Below are 17,681 nucleotides of genomic sequence, written 5' to 3'. Positions count from 1 at the left end.
ATTCCCACCAAGAGCTATGAGTGCCTTAAGTTAGAACTGTCAAGGGCTTGGGAACTCTGAGACAGTTTGAGACCTTTGCCACTTGGTGAAGGAAAATAAACCCCTTTTGGTTTTTCTTATGTTGACCAAAATGAATAATAAAAAAATTGATTTTTTGAGAATAAAATTGAAGTTTGATAATATGTTTGTTGTAGACAGTGTGGGGCAAAGTGGAGGTTTGACTCTGTTATGGTCAGATGAACTCCAATTAAGTATACAAAATTTCAGCCAGCGTCACATCAATGGGACAATAATTAGGTGAGCGGACGGTGGAGAGTGGAAATTAACCGGCTTTTATGGTCACTCTGATTCAGCTAAACGATGAGAATCCAAGGAGTTGCTTCGACATCTTGTTTCTATATCACCCGAACCATGGTTGGTTCTGGGCGATTTTAATGAGATCGTAGAACATGGAGAAAAATGGGGTGGGGCAACTAAAGCAAGAGGTTTGATGGAAGATTTTAAAGGAGCATTGAAAGAATGTTGTCTCGGTGATTTGGGTGTGTCTGGGCCCAAATTCACGTGGTACAATGGACGGCAAGGCAGTGATTTCATGAAGAAATGCCTGGAAAGAGCTATAGCGAATCAGCTAAGGTGCGAATTTTTCCCGCATGCAGAGGTGGCTGTTCTGGCCAATAAAGCTTCTGATCATAATCCCTTGTTACTTACTTTGAATGCTTGTGCAGGAGGAGCAGTGAATATGAGGCGCCCTTTTCGATCTGAAGCTAGGTGGTCAAAATTGGGTGGTTTCAAGGAAGTGGTTAGGAGGCCTAGCGAGTAAAGAAACATGGGGTGGATCCTTGGCTGGCAGGGAAGAAAAACATGCAAAATTGTAGAAGAGTTATAAAGCAGTGGGTCTGCAAGCAAACAAATGTTTCAGAATCTACTATTTGGAACAAGACTGAGCAACTCGAGAAGCTACAATCTAGAATGAGGGTGCCAAATTTTGAAGAAGAGAGACCCATTAAAGCTGAGTTGAATATTTTATTGGAGCAAGAAGATTTGAAATGGCGCCAAAGAGCAAAAATGGAATGGCTGAAAAATAGGGACAGGAACACAAAATTTTTTCATGCATATGCCAATCAACGTAATCGTAGAAATAATATTGAGTGCATTTTAGATGGTTATGGGCAGTTTTGCTCTAATCCGGTGGAGATAGAAGGAGCATTTGTTGATTATTTTCAAACCATCCAAACGTCCAGCAAACCAAGAAATGTAGACAAATGTACGGCTAGACTGGAGAGCAAGGTGACAAGGGCGATGAATGATATGTTGGTGGCTGGATTTACAAACTTGGAGGTAAAGAATGCTTTGGAACAAATGGACCCATTGAAGGCGCCGTGCCCAGACAGTTTCACAGCAGAGTTTTATCAACAAAACTGGGAAATAGTGGAACTGGAGGTATGTGTTTCTGTCTTAAAATTTTTTAATTGTGCTAAGATGAAAGTGTCCGTCAATTCTACTAATATTGTGCTGATTCTCAAATCTAAAAATCCTAGTAGTGTCTCTGAATTCAAGCAAATAAGTTTGTATAATGTTTACTACAAATTCATTTCAAAAGTGTTTGCGAATCGCCTTGAAAATGTCCTCCCTCATATTATTTCTTATAATCAAAGTGCATTCATACCCGGACGGCTCATTTTTTATAATATTCTAGTGGCGTATGAGACCTTACACACTATGCACACTTGCATGTGGAGTAAGGTGGGTTTCATGGGAATTAAATTAGATATGAGCAAGGCATACAACCGTGTGGAATGGAGTTTTATAGAAGCGGTTATGATTAAATTGGGTTTTGACCCTAGATGGATAAATCTAATTATGGAGTGTGTGACAAGGGTCAGTTATGCAGTGGTGGTCAATGGTAGTCCGGTTGGACATATTATTCCTTCTCGTGGCATTCGCCAAGGCAATTCACTTTCACCATATTTGTTTCTATTGTGTGCAGAAGCTCCGAGCTCTATGTGAAGCAGGGCCAAGAATAATAGGGTCATTACGGGAGTCCCAACGTCCAAAAATGGACCCTGAAGCAATCACCTTTTCTTTCCAAATGACAGCTTACTATTTTGCAAAGCAAATTTGGTAGAATGGAGAAGGCTGACACAAATTCTAGATAAATATAAAGGGGAGTCTGGACAGAAACTTAATAAGGAGAAGACCTCAATTTTCTTTAGCCGAAATACAAGTGAGGAAAGAATAAAGGAAATCACACAGATGTTTGGTCTACAAGCCACACAGGGGTATGATAAATATCTGGGTGTTTGTTGTGCTAAATACCCACCTAAATTAATAGGTAAATACTTGGTACGTTTTACTCGCAAGTGCACAAGATTAAACGATAGTATAGTACAGCAAGTACGAGATCGATCCCACGAGGATTGTTGATTTTATTTAGAATTGATTAAAAATATCAAGTTGTCATTAAATTGATATTATGAAAAAGAAATAAAAAGATATAAAGATAAATGAAAAGGTAGTGGTAGGGCTTTGATATTCATCACTAATCATACTTAGATAATATAACAATATGCCAATGATCTAATCATATTATGAATACTTAATGTTTGCCAACCTAAGGGTATGGGTGTCTACTCCTTAGGCTATTGATTTTCCTAAGCAACGAATTAGGCATGAGTATCTACTCTAATTCTTTTCTTTCTTAAAGGATTTAGCATGGGTGTCTATTAAGTTGTTCTTTAAGAAAGCATAAATCTATGAAAATCGACAAACACATGAGACCTAAGGCATGTGTGTCTACTCTCAGTTCTTCATGTTGATTAACCCAAGAACCCGGTGTGGATTTCTTTTGTTATTCTTATTAAACTGTTGAGCAAAATATCTACCTAAATTAATAGGTAAATAATTGTACGTTTTAACTGCAAGTGCACAAGGTCAACATTGTAGTATATAGTGCAAGTACAGGATCATTCCCACGAGGATTGTTGAATTTTTTTTAAAAAATAAATTCTTTAAGTAAAACAAAGATTGATTGCTTAAGTGATGATAATAAAAAGTAGGGCTTTGATATCCACCACTAATTATATTTAGCTAATATAACAATATGCCAATGCTTTGATCATGTTATGCATATCTAATGTTTGTCAACCTAAGGGCATGGCGTATACTCCTAAGGCTATAAATTTTCCTAAGCAACGAGTTAGGCATGACGTATACTCTAATTCTTTTCTTTTCTAAGGGATTTAGCATGATGTATACTAAGTTGTTCCTTAGAAAAGCATATGTTCTATGAAAATCGACAAACACATGAGGCCTAGGGCATGGCATATACTCCCGATTCCCCATGTTGATTAACTCAAAAATCGTGGTGTGGATTCTTTTGTTACTTATGTTAAACCCAGGACTCGGCCATCCAAATTGATTTAACTAACTAGTCCATACCACATGCATATGTTGATCACACACACATATATGAGGAATTCATGTAAGTAGGCATTAATCAAGTTAAATAGCACAACAAGATCATCATAAGGGCGCCAATATTGAAATATTAACTAAATATAACTAGGGCTTCAATCTAGTCCTACTAATTAAATTAGCTACACATAAAATTGATATTAAACATCTTTATAAAGAAAAGAAAAGAAAAGAAAGGAAAAGAATAAACCCGAGACTTGAACTTGAAGAGCACATCTTCTTCTCCTTACAAAGCATATCTATTCTAGAGGCTTAAGGGTCTATTTATAGGCTTTAGAAGTCCTTGACAAAGTAGTAAACCTAGGAATTTCATAGGGTTTCAAAACCTATTACAATTGGGAGTTGGAAAACCCTAATATGGAAAGAATGACAATCTGGCCGCCACTTGATATATCTCCTGTGCACGGGTGCGATCGATCGCAACCCGTGTGCGCTCAATCCCAGGTCTACGATCAATTCTCTTCTGTCATGCACTCGATCACTCCTAGCCCGGATTGTGCTTTGTTTTCTCGGGTATTGCGCTCGATCGCAGGTATCCTGTGATCGATCGCAGTGTCAGAGAGCTCCCAATTTTCCATCTTCTCTCTTTTGAGCCCAAATCATCTAGATTTATTTCATTTTCTTCCAAAAGCCTACAAAAGTATGAAAAACACAAAAATGAATTAAAATGACCTAATTAACCAAAACCAAAGGATTAAAACATGCAAGTTAAGGGCTGAAAATATGAATATTTTAGCACTTATCATAAACCCAGGACTCGATCATTCAAGTTGATTTAACTAACTAATTCATACCACATGCATATAATGGCCAATCACATAATTAAATATAAAACTAAAAAGAAAAAGAAAAGAAAGAACCGAAAACTGCTCCTAGAAGTAGCCTCCAATTCCTCTTCCCAAAGTTATGTTTATTCAAGGATGATTATTCTCAAGGTTTTGAGGTTTATTTATAGGCTTAGGAATACTCTAGAAAACCTAGAAACCCTAGTAAAATCGTAGGTTTTAATCCTAGTGTAACTAGGACTAGGAAAACCCTAATATGGAAAGCAATATAGGTCTGGCCGCAGCTTCTGGAATTCTTTAGCGCACGAATGCGCTCGATCGCAGCCCATGTGCGCTCGATCACTCCTCTGCCATCAATCGTATGTCTTCTACACTCAATCACAATGCGATCGAGTCTTCTCTTGTGCGCACGAGTGCACGCCTCGCTCTTCACATCTGGACCTCTCTGGAAGTGCGCTCGATCACAGGTCTCCTACGATCGGTCGCACTACCATAATACTTTTGCTTGTTTCAAGTCTTTTAGCTTTTTCCCAATTTTATCATTTAAGTTCGATACTTTCAGGAATGCTTTCTTTTCTTCCAAAAAGCTATAAAACAAAGAAAACATAAGAAGAAAGTAAAATCGCACAAACTAACAACACTAAAGAATTAACACATATAAGTTTAAGGGCTAAAATATGAATATTTTGACACTTAACAGTCTCCCAACCCTTATCGGCAAGTCTCGTGTACATGCGTTTAAAAGCATCAAAGACAGGGTATGGAATTGCCTTCATAACTGGAAAGTAAAATTTTTATCTCAAGCAGGCAAGAAGATTTTATTAGAATCAGTGGCACAAGCCATCCCTACATACTGCATGAGTGTTTTCAAACTATCTGGGGCCTTATGCAAAGAAATAAATGGAATGATGCAGAAAGTTTGGTGGGGTCACAAAGAGAACCAATTTAGAATCTATTGGATGAGTTGGGAACAGATGGGGTGGACGAAGAATGATGGAGGGTTGGGTTTCCGTGACTTGGTGATTTTCAACAAAGCACTATTGGCAAAACAAATCCAGAGAGTCCTTAAAAACCCAGATTCTCTAGTTGCTAGAATTGTCAAGGCCAAATATTATCCTCATGGAACGATTATGGAGGCCGGCGTGGGACGTCACTCGTCATATGCATGGCGAAGTATCATCTCGGCAAAATCAGTCATTGAACATGGGACAATGTGGAGGATTGGAGATGGTGAGGATATGCAGGTGTGGGGGGACAAATGGATTCCTATGCCATCAACCTTCTCGGTACAAACACCTATTAATACATTGCCAGCAGACGCCAAGGTGAAGGATCTCATAGATACGGACACCAAGGAGTGGAAAGTCACAATTGTGAAGGAAATATTCTGGGAAGAAGAGGCACAATCCATTCTCAACATTCCATTGAGCCCACTTCGATCACGAGATAGAAGAATCTGGCGGGGGACCAAGAATGGTGAATACTCGGTCAGGAGTGCTTATCATATGGAGATGGAGCTGTCAATGGTATCTAGCAGCAGTGGATCGGGTCTTAACCAAGAAAACACTCGGTGGCAGAAAGTGTTGAAGCACAAGGTGCCCAACGTGGTTAAGATGTTCTTATTGAGGGCTTTTAATAACCTTATGCCAACAAAAGCCAACTTATATAGAAGAGGGTGGTAAAGGAGAGCTCTTGTCCCATATGTGGACTGGATGAGGAGACAGTTGCCCATGCTTTATGGGACTGTACAGCGGCAAGGGATGTATGGGGTGGGAGCATATGGAAATTCCAAAAAGCAACTGGTAGGGGACTTGAGTTTCGACAGATTTTTGAGGATCTGGGCGCTCAGTGCGATAGCAAGGAGATGGAAACCTTTTCTGCTATAGCCAGACGCATTTGGCTTAGAAGAAATTTGGTGGTCCACGAAAATTCTTTTATCCACCCTAACCAACTGGTACAAGAAGCTGTCGATTAATTTTGGAAAGCTAATGACGTAGGCCAGGAAACATCTAGACAGCAGTTGGAGCTGACTACTAATCCATGGCAGCAACCCCCAGCAAATATGGTTAAAATAAACTAGGACGCCACCGTGGCAAAGACGCTCGGAAGGATCGAACTGGGGATAATCGCGAGGGACTGCTGGGGTCGGGTGATTACCAAGTTCACGAACGTAAACCCAACAACAGCAGAATCTATGGCAGCTTTACATGGACTCCTTCTTGGTCAGGAAATAGGGACATCTGATATAATATTTGAGGGGGATGCTAAACAGGTAGTTCAGGCGGTTAATGCACAAGAGCCACGCAACAGTTTCTATGGCCACTAAATGGAAGGCATCCAAATGGTTCTGAAGGATTTCGGCAATACGAGCTTCAATTATATACCTCGCGATGGTAATTATGCAGCACATGGGCTTGCTGAGAAGGCCAATAATCATGTCATGGACACAACGTGGTGGAACGAAATTCTACCGTGTACCTATGGTATTGTAAAGAGATGAAACTACCCTTCTCTTTGATTGTATCGTTCTTTTCAACAATTTTCTGGAATAAGATATCCATTTTTTCAACAAAAAAAATAATAAAAAAATCATAGTCATACTTTATATCTAACAATCTACAACGTGTCAACTGTCACACAAAATAAATGATAAAGTTAATAAAAATTTATTTTCTCTCTCTAATTCATTGAGGCATTAAAGTTTCATTAACTGTAGGACTTGGGAATCTGGTGAATGTGGATAATGCAGATTCGTTGGGGTCAATTTACAGAAGTTATCTCAGGCTTTTTGGTTGAAGTGGATGTCAAGAAACCCTTAAAAACTGGATTCTCCCACAAGCACAATGAAGGCCCACCTCTTAATTTGGATCCAGCTCAAGTAGGAGAGGTTGGGTGATTACTGCTCCTCTTGTGGTTTGTTTGCTAGGGCATATAAAAGATGTCTGCAATGCAGTGTTAGATCCTCTGTTTTCTGCTCAGTATGATATTTCCATTAAAGCCTCTTCGTCCTCATCTTTCTGGGCAAATCCCTCATATAAAGCTCAGAAGGAACAAGCTGCTGATCAACTTAATCCCATGCCGGAACCCAACTGATCAGTTGATGAGCCAACTCAGTCTCAAGTGGTTTGCTACAAACCTACTCTCATGGACTCTGTTATCCAAGCATGCAAAAGCAACGAAAATGGTCACCTTAAATTAACACATTTTTAAAGTTTAAAGGTATGACTATAAAAGTGATGAAAAATTAATTAAAAATTTTCTCTTAATTTTTCAATTTAGCAAACAACTTCCTAATTTCTGTTCTTTTATATATATATATATATTTCTTATGGGGTCTGACGAAATCTGTATTTATTATTGTGGAATAAATTACTAAATATAGATCATGACAGCACGTGAAAGAAAAAGAGCATATAGGCTTGGAATTTTGTATGTTTGAATTGGTCAGGTAAAGAAGAAGCAGTGGACTGAAATAGCTTAGACTAAGTCACCAATTATTAGTAGTGTAAAAGGAATTGAGTAGATTACTTTCAGAATTTATTCATTGAATTGAGATTGTTGAATCAATGTCATGCTGCAGAATTTGTTGTCTCGATCAGAGAATGAGTTTTAGTAAAATCAAACATCTCGAATCTTTCAAATGAGTGGTTTGAACAGGAACGCGTGGAAATAATTAAGCACTAGACGTTAAGATTCAAATCAAACTTCTCTCTCTTGAACTTTTTTTTGGTTTCTCTTCCGTTGGTTCCCTAGCTTTGTGGAACACATCCGCCTCTTAAACTTCTCTCTTAAAAAAAAGTTCTCTTAAACCTTTTTTTTGGTACCAATTTTTTTTTTTTTTTTTTAAGTCCGGCCACCCTAAGGGCCAAACAATTTGTTTTTGTTTTTTTTTTTTTTTTGTCGTTTGGCCCTTGGGTGGCTGGACTTTAAAAAATAAAAAATAAAAATAAAATAATAAAAATAAAAATAAAAATTGTATCCCTAAGGGCCAAATTAAAAATAATAATTATAATAATGGGTTAGCTTTTGGGGCTGGCTAGCTAGACCACCCCCGTTAAGTTTAGAGTGGTTTCGGCCACCAAAACAAATTCGTTTGGCCATTGGGGGTGGCTAGACCACCCCAAGGGCCGGCCACCCCTAGCCGGCCATTGAGGGTGGCTTTCAAGCCACCCCCAGCTAAAATGGGGTGGTCTGGCCACCCTGTATGGCCAAGATGGGGGTGGCCAACCACTCCTTATTTTTTTTTATTAATTTATTAATTTTATTACTATTTTTTTGTTAGTGGGACATATGTCACATTTGTAGATCTATAATTTATTTTTAAAAATTTTAGCCATAAATTAGATATTTTTTCGTCCATTTTAGATTAGAGAGAATCCTAGTCCGAAAATTGAAGTGTTAGTTAATTATTAAGCAAGAAATGCAATAAACCAATATGATTCATAACTTTCATGATACTTGAAATTAGAGAGGGGGTGAGTTAATTTAACCGGGGAGCTGCCCTTTACAGTCAAGTCAAAGATACCGCCTCTTAAAAAAAGTCAAAGATACAGAACAAAATATACCAAATTCCACGCTGACATTTCCTGGGCGCTTCCGTGTTTTCTCAAGTCAAGACAACTCAAAGGAAAAAATCTACGAAATTCCATACGCCGACGTAAGTAGCGCAGTTGCGCGTCTTCTCTCTCTCATGTATGTTTATATATGAACAAGCGCTGGAATAGCGCCTTCTGAATTTAGTTATTTATTGTTTTATTCTTTTGTGTACACAAATTATCAAATCCCAAAATGGGTTTTCCTTTCTTTACCAGTACCATAATAGTCGTAAAATTCTGCCACCTCTTTCCCCTGCTCATCATCTCTGTTCTTCTCTTTATCTCCGATGGAGCTCAACCTGCTAACACAACCAAAGTTACAAATATCGGTGTAATCATTGATGTCACGTCCCGGATCGGGAAAGAAGAGAAAACAGCCATTGAAATTGCAGCTGAAAACTTCAACGGCAAGCTGTCCCTCCATTTCCAGGACTCTGGCCAATTAGACCCCCTTCAAGTTGCTTCTGCTGGTCAGTAAATTTTGAAGTTTTAAATTTACTAGCTCTTCCTCCTTCCTGTATTTATATAATTTCTTACTTTTACTGCAGCTGAAGAGCTGATTAAGGAAAAGAAGGTGGATGTAATTATTGGAATGAACAAATGGGAGGAAGCCGCACTCGTAGCTTCTGTTGGAAACAGGGAAAAAGTTCCTATCATTTCATTCGCAGCTCCCGCCAGAACCCCACCGCAGATGGAACACCGCTGGCCTTTCTTGATACAAATGGCTAACAACGGTTCTGCACAAATCAAATGCATCGCAGATATTGTTCGGGAGTACAAATGGAAAAGGGTTGTGGTGATATATGAAGATGACGCGTACGGCAGTGAGTCAGGGATGTCAGCTCTGCTCTCCAAGGCTCTGCAGGATTTTGATTCTGAGATTGAGTACCGTTTAGTTCTTCCCCCACCTTCTTCTCTGTCTTCTCCAAAAGGGCTTGTTCTGGACGAGCTGCTGAAGCTGCAGAAAGCAACAAAATCTCGAGTTTTTGTTGTTCTTCAGTCATCGTTGTCGATGTTGACTCATTTGTTCAGAGAAGCTTATAAAGCTGGACTTGTAGGGAGAGAGTCAGTTTGGATTCTCTCTGACAGTGTAACAAGTTTCCTGGATTCTGTTGACAGCTCTACTATTTCCTTTATGAAAGGTGTTTTAGGGATCAAGATCACCGACAACTCTAGTACTACTGATTCTTATACAGATTTCTATACTGGGTTCTCAAAAAAATTCCAATCCGAGTATCCAGAGGAAGCTAATCCTAGGCCGGGAATTCATGCTCTACGAGCATATGATAGCATTACAGCCATTTCACAGGCAATGGAGACAACGACAGAGATGTTGTTAGGGAATATCGTATCAAGCAGATTCTCTGGTTCAAGTGGAGAAATACGTTTCGAAGAAGGAAAGCTGATGCAAATTCCCCCATTGAGGATTGTAAATGTGGTTGACCAGGGGAATAAGAGGTATGAAGAATTAGAGTTTTGGGTGCCAGAGAAAAGCGCACAACGTTTGGCTGGCTCGGTAATTTGGCCCGGGAAATTGAGCAGAAGATCACCAAAAGGCTGGGCAATGCCTAGTGATGAGAATCCATTGATAATTGGAGTTCCTGGTAGGACTTCGTTCGAGAAGTTTGTGAAGGTAGATAACAGAAGCAAAGATGATATCAAATATGATGGTTGGTGCATTGAAGTTTTCAAGAAGGTGCTATCTAATTTGAATTATAGTTTGCCATATGAATTTCAGCCCTTCTATGGCACCTATGACGAATTGATTATCAGAGTCTCTAACAAGGTAACAACTTTAACTTCAGACAATTAAATTCTTTTTCTTTCAGTTTTTTTTTGAAGTAACAAGATTGTTGGGACATGATGCTGCAACAGCTCTAAAAAATGGGTACGCTAGAAGCGATATGGAGGTCCATAAAGGACTTGAGTTTGTCTCCCTTAACATTTAATTGATTTAAGGTGGAATGATAGATCACATTCTGACAAATGGTATCAAAGTTAGAAAGTTATGCGAGTGTCGTCGTGAGAGGGTGATTGTTGAGAAACAATTGTGCTCATTGTGACCGCTCTAAAAACATGCTCGTTGGGTGCAATGTCAAGGTCCATAAAAGACTTAAGTTTGTTTCTCTTAATGCCAATTGATATTAGGTGGAATGACAGCTCACGGTCTGACAAAAACATACCTTTTACTTAAGAAAGAAATAAGCATGTGTTTTCAAATGAAGCATTATTACGAAGGTATAGGATATCTAAAAACCGATTGGATAACTCTTGTTTGAGAAGGGTTTTTAATGATTGAAAGTTAACCATTTTTTATTATACTTTCTTCTGACGTTGATTTCTCAAAATTCTGAATCTTCTCATCTCTAACTTGCACTTCAAGAAAACTAATGCGAGACCTTTCCGATAGTTTGTCTATGTTTGACTGGCTTCTTAATTTCCAAAGGGACGGAGAAGCCCCTTGGAACATGTTGACTTTCTCATTTGACGGTGATTTTTTTTTTTTTTTTTTTTTTGTGAATTTTCCAACTACAATTTCTTGTTTCTGATAAAGACTACCTTTGTCATGTGGAACAAAAACAACGGAAGACTTACGATGCTGTGGTTGGTGACATGACCATATTGGCCGACAGATTGGAATACGTGGAATTTACTCAGCCATACATCGAGTCAGGTTTGTCCATGATAGTTCCTGCAAAACCTGAAGGGTCAGCAGCATGGATGTTTTTGAAGCCTTTCACTTGGGAAATGTGGGCTGTGACTGGTGCTATCATGCTTTATACAATGCTTATAATTTGGTTCTTGGAGCATCGATTCAATCCAGAATTTAGTGGCGCATTGAAGAATCAGATTGGCACCACGTTTTGGTTCACATTCTCCTCTCTGTTCTTCGCTCACAGTAAGTACCAAATTTCTAGAATTATGACAAGCAACATTGTATGATGCTTTCCCCATCTCTGTTTTGAAGTAAATATGTCATTGTCTCTTTATTTCTGTATATATTTTCAGTTAATTTTCTGTCACTAACATTGATCATATTGCAGAATTTAATTACATTCTGACTTACTCCTCTATGTGCATGTGGCATTTTAGCTAGGTTTATGTTTGAGTTTTAGGATGCTAGAGTATCTAAAAAATGACAAGGTAGCAGCCCTGAGTTTGCATTATCTGAAAACTTACTTGTTTGTGAATTAAAGATTAATTGCATTATTTGATATGATACAAGAATTTGCTGACAACATATATAGAGCCAATATTGCAGAGATGGACTTTTGTGATGAGTGATTGTGAACTCCATGGTTTTTCTTTGCAGGAGAGAAAATTAATAGCAACTTGACCCGAGTGGTGGTGGTAGTATGGCTTTTTGTTGTGTGGATCTTAACCTCGAGCTACACTGCTAGCCTGTCTTCTATGCTCACTGTGCAACGAATGCAACCTGTTAATACAGATATCGAGTATCTAAAGAGCAGCAACTCAAGAGTTGGTTGTGATAATGATTCATTTGTCAGGAATTACCTGGAGGATGTGATTGGATTCAATTCACATAACATCATCCCAGTTTTTAATGAAACTGATTACACAGGGCTATTTGAGAACAAGACCATAACTGCAGCCTTTCTAGAACTTCCATATAAGAAGCTTTTCATCAACAAGCATTGCAAGGGATACACTGCCACCACACCTACCTACAAATTTGGAGGATTTGGCTTTGTGAGTAGTTACTACAACTTTCTAATACTCCATTTGCCTTTTCAATTATGTCATATCTTTGAGAATTCTTAGCAGAAAAGAAACAATTCTGTAGATCTTTCTCAAACTTTCCATGCATGGTGGCCAAAACTAGTTGATATTCTCTAGGTTTCATCGAATAACTCCTTGCTTATTTTCAGGGAAATGGTTTTAAAAGTTACAAATGTTTAAACACATAAATTTTAAATAAATACAAGTCAAAACAATCTACCTTTTCTTCTATCATCCATTTTGGGGTCTCATAAGAAAATAGCATATTTTTTCTCTGATGGGAGGGAATGATCAGTTCTTATCTTCCTTGCAGGCATTCCAGAGAGGTTCCCCAATAGCCAGGGATTTTTCAAAATCAATTTTAAGGCTATTAGAAGACGGTAAGCTCACACCACTCGAAGATGAATGGCTGACTCCTTCGAAGGAGTGTGCAGTGAATGTAACATCCACTAGTGCAGAACATTTGAGCCTCCAGAGCTTCTGGGGTCTCTACCTTATATCTGGTGCAATTTCTACCATTTGTTTTCTACTATCATTAATCCGCTTACTAAAGTGTTATCAACATCAACAAGAGGCATGCGAAGGCAATGCAACTCCAAGTGATACAAGTGCTTGGAACAAGGCGGTTGGACTTGCAAGATACTTTTACAATGGAGAGATCAATAGTCCAGGGAGATCTCCTTCTTTTGCTCCCACCACAGATGAATGGATTTCTTGGGAGTACGTGAGCACCTGTGATACTCCGGACAATATTCATGCCTCAGCACCTGCTGAAATTGAAATGCCATAGACCTTATATATTGAATGCACCAAAACTACAAAAGCTAGGAATTATAAGGTGAAGAATTTATGAGCTTCTTGTCATATTGGTTATAAAGACATTTCCTTCTTCTTTTTTTTTTATGAATAAGCATTTATTTAGAAGAAATTTTTTTTTTTTTTTTTTTTTTTTTAAAAAAAAAAAAATGGCAAAAAGCAAAAAGCAAAAGAGAAACCTGCACAAGGCCCTCACAATAAAAAGTAGAAACAACACATCAACCACACAATTAGCCTGCAATGCACAGCAAAAACCAGAAATGGCTGACAATCAGAAAGCAAAAACTAAAGATTAGTTGGCACATAGAACATTTTCAAAGATATCCCAAGAACAAACCCATATTCTGCTGAAAGAGTTAGAATTGGCACATAGAACATCTTTAGAGATATCTCAAGAACTAATTAACCCTTAAAAATCTTGGGAATCCTGTCTAAAAAAAAAAAAAGATCTTGGGAATCCTTTGCGAATATTATGACATAAGGATATTGATTTGTAAAGCCTTAATAAGGTCTTTATCTTCTCATGTATTTATAAACAGACTTACAAGTGAAGTTTGTAATATACAAACAACTACGATCTTATCCTAACAACTATGATATTATCCTAAGATAATGCTGTTACAAATAAATCAAATTATACAATCAAAACAACTAGAGATACAATCTAAACAAATTGAAACAACATAAGATACACTCTAAACAAATTGAGATAAGATTATCTCATGTAATATCTATTATAAGATTATGAGATCCAATATTCCGCCTCAATCCGAACGTTTGAGAACATACATTAAGATTGGTTCTAAGAGTATCAAACCGAGTTGAAACTAAGGGCTTGGTAAGTACATCAACCAATTCATCTTTGCTGGACAAGAATTTAACCGTGAGGGATTTTTTAGCCACTAGTTCTCGTACAAAATGATAGTCAATGGCTATGTGTTTTGTGCGGGCATGAACATCGGATTTGACGTTAAATATGTTGCACCGATGTTATCGCAATATAAAATCGGTGCAATGGAGAGGAAAAATCCAAGTTCCTTTAGCAATGACTGAATCCAAAGTAATTCTGCAGAGGCATTGGCTAAGGCCTTATATTCAGATTATGTGCTTGACTGTGAGATTGTAGGCTGCTTCTTGGACGTCCAAGATATGAGATTGCAGCTGAGAAATGTGTAGTAACCTAAAGTTGATTTTCTGTCATCCGGACATCCAGCCCAATCAGCATCTGAGAATGCTACTAATTGTTTGGATGTAGATGGACGAATGAGAAGACCATATGAGATAGTTTGCTTTAAATAAAGAAGGATCCTTTTGATGGCAGTCCAATGAACATCACGAGGATCATGAGAAAACTGAGATACCTTATTTACAGCAAAGGCTATGTCAGGCCGTGTGATGGACAGGTAGTGTAGAGCACCAACTGTGCTACGGTATAGAGTAGGATCAGACATAGATGTGCCATCAAATTTGCTGAGAGGAGTAGCCATCGACATTGGAGAAGAAATAGGTTTTGCAGATTGCATATTTGTCCATTGGAGAATGTCAGCTATATACCTCTATTGAGACAAATGAAGTCCAGTTGCATTATGGTTCACTTCCACACCCAAAAATAAAGTTAATGAACCAAGGTCTTTAATAGGAAATTCAAGCTTAAGAGACTGAATGAGATTATTCACAGCAGACACTAAGAAGAACCTGTTAGAGTGATGTCATCAACATAGACTAAAGCAATTAAACGAATTCCATCAAAATTAAAAATAAATAAGGATGTGTCTGCTTTTGAAGCCGTAAATCCCAATTCAGTTAGGCGATGGCTGAGTCATGAGAACCAAGCACAAGATGCTTGTTTGAGACCATATAATGTCTTCTTTAAGAGACACACTACATTTGGTTGTTGAGCATGAACAAAGCCAGTTGGCTGAGACATATAAATTGTCTCATTGAGAAAGCCATGAAGAAAAGCGTTACTAACATCCACCTGTTTAATAGTGTAACAACACCGATGGAAAAATCAATTAACTAGTAATTGACCCCATGGTTCGTCTCCCAACCTTATCCCACACGGGACAAGACTCAGGGATCATAACCTCTCCTATTGGAGAGAATTCAGTAGAAGACTTTTAAACTATAGGAGAGGAGAACGATAATTAAAATAACCACACATTCATACACCAGAGTAAACTTAATACCTTATATCATAAAGATAAGTTATCAAATGTATCGATCATCAGACCATTATCAGAACAAAATATTACATTTCCAAATCATAACTGTCTTAGAAAAGATTCACAAATCAAATCTTAAGCTTAAGTAGGGCTAAAGAGATAATAATCTCGATCATGTCTGCTCGGGTGGTTCCTCCATCATCCCACATGGACTTCAACCATTCAGAGCCCATATCCTCAAAAATGACTCGAATTAGGTCCTATGCAATCACCCATGTCGGGTCCAAAGGCATCTTTGTCTAGGCTAGCTAAATCGCGCAACTATTCATAGTGGAGAAGGAAAACATAAAAATAGGAGGGGTGATAAGCGTCGAATGTTGCACATTCAAGGCCCTTAATTTGCATATGTTAATTCCTTAGCATTGTTATTTGTTTGATTTTGTTTTGTTTTTATGTTTTCAGGTGTTTAATAAAGATAAAAGAAAATCATTGATTTTGGGCTCAAAATGCAATTCAAGCACTGTAGCAGTACTGTAGCGGCACCGTAGCAATTCTACTGTAGCAGAGTACTGTAGCAAAATTACTGCAGTGGTACTGTAGCACGTTACTGTAGCTATAGTGCGCTCGAGCGCAACTACAGTGGGCTCGAGCGCACACGCGCGGCAGAGACTAAAAAGAGTCCGAAATTGATAAAGAAAGTTTTCTAGGTCTCCCAATCCGACTGGGAGACTGAATTACGATTTTTCTGGGATTCCTAGGGCTTCTAGGACTCTCTTAAGCCCTATAAATAGGCCTCTAAGCATTGAAAAAAAAAACACACCGTCTCTTAAAGCTAAAATTTCAGTAAATTGTCTGTGAAGCCTAGAAGATCATGAGCAGCTAAACCCAATTGTGGGGTATTGATGTAGCCCTTTCCAAGCACAATGGTTTGATTGTATTTAATTTCTAGTTCTTTTATTTATGCATATTGATTGTATAACTCTGAGGATTGCTACAATTGATTTACGTTCTTCATATTAAATGCAATTGTTCTTAAATTCTAATTCAATATTAGTAAAATTCTTATATTTTCTTAGAAATTATTTTATTATTATTGAATTCAAATCATTCTTATTTTCTGTGATCATGAGAATGATGGTTATTGATGTGGTATTTTTGAGACCAAAAATATCAATAATAAAATTACTACTCGCAATAGAACGAATCCCGTAAGATAGGGTTATATTGAGGGTGTCGAACCTCAAGGACTGCAGAGGTTTAATTATCAAAATTAAAAGATTAAAATCAACTTAATTAAAAGAGATATTTGATTTGATTTTCTTTAAAAACTAAAGTGCATGAAAATAAAAGAGATTTAAAATAAGAGAGAGAGTGTAGGGGATTGACTTCACCTCTATCTGCACAACAATGATTAATTATAATTAATCCCAAAAATTCATTATATGGATGTTATAAATAAACAAGAAATTACCTTATTAAAGAATAAGCATAATCTATCTTCGGTTGGCACGGATCGTCCACCTAACCACTAAGACGCGGTACGACCCATGTTCCCTAGGTATAAATTATCAAATTTTATAACAGAATACATACAATTAATGAATAAGTGTAACCCATCTTCGGTTGGCACGGACTGTCTACCTAAATTACACTAAACTAGGGTGTAGTAAAATCCGTCTTCCCTAGGCATGGCCTATCAAATCCTATTGATCATATGTCAATTAAACCCATTGTATAACCATCATCCTCATAATCACAGAAAACAAGAATGATTTGAGATCAATAAAAGTAAAATACTTTCTAAGAGAAGAGAAGAATTTCACAAATATTGATTTTGGAATTTAAGAACAATTACATTTAATAATTAAAAACATAAATCAATTGTAGCAATCCTCATAATTATACAATCAACATGCATAAATTGAAAATCTAGAAATCAAATACAATCAAACCATTGTGCTTGGATAGGGTTACATCAACACCCCACGAAGGGATTTAGCCGCTCATGATCTTCTAAGCTCCAAAGACAATTTACTCAATTTTTACTCTAGAAAGCGGTGTGTCTGTTTACAATGTTTAGAGCCCTATTTATAGGGCTTAGGAGA

General features: G+C 37.7%; 1 protein-coding gene across 1 annotated transcript; it reads left to right on the top strand.

The window, feature by feature from the left end:
• Nucleotides 1–9,036: 9,036 nt before the first annotated feature.
• Nucleotides 9,037–13,490, top strand: LOC132172442 (glutamate receptor 2.7-like). Its single transcript, XM_059583950.2, has 5 exons — nt 9,037–9,324; nt 9,403–10,640; nt 11,444–11,753; nt 12,168–12,565; nt 12,909–13,490. Exons 1-5 carry the CDS (start codon nt 9,048–9,050, stop codon nt 13,383–13,385), a joined length of 2,700 nt encoding a protein of 899 aa, XP_059439933.2. The 5' UTR covers nt 9,037–9,047; the 3' UTR covers nt 13,386–13,490.
• Nucleotides 13,491–17,681: the final 4,191 nt, after the last annotated feature.

Source organism: Corylus avellana, chromosome 1 (assembly GCF_965113065.1).
Source record: "Corylus avellana chromosome 1, dhCorAvel1.hap1.2, whole genome shotgun sequence".
Taxonomy (NCBI): Eukaryota; Viridiplantae; Streptophyta; class Magnoliopsida; order Fagales; family Betulaceae; genus Corylus; species Corylus avellana.
Note: the sequence above shows the minus strand (reverse complement) of the source record. Positions and strands in the feature narration are given on the sequence as shown.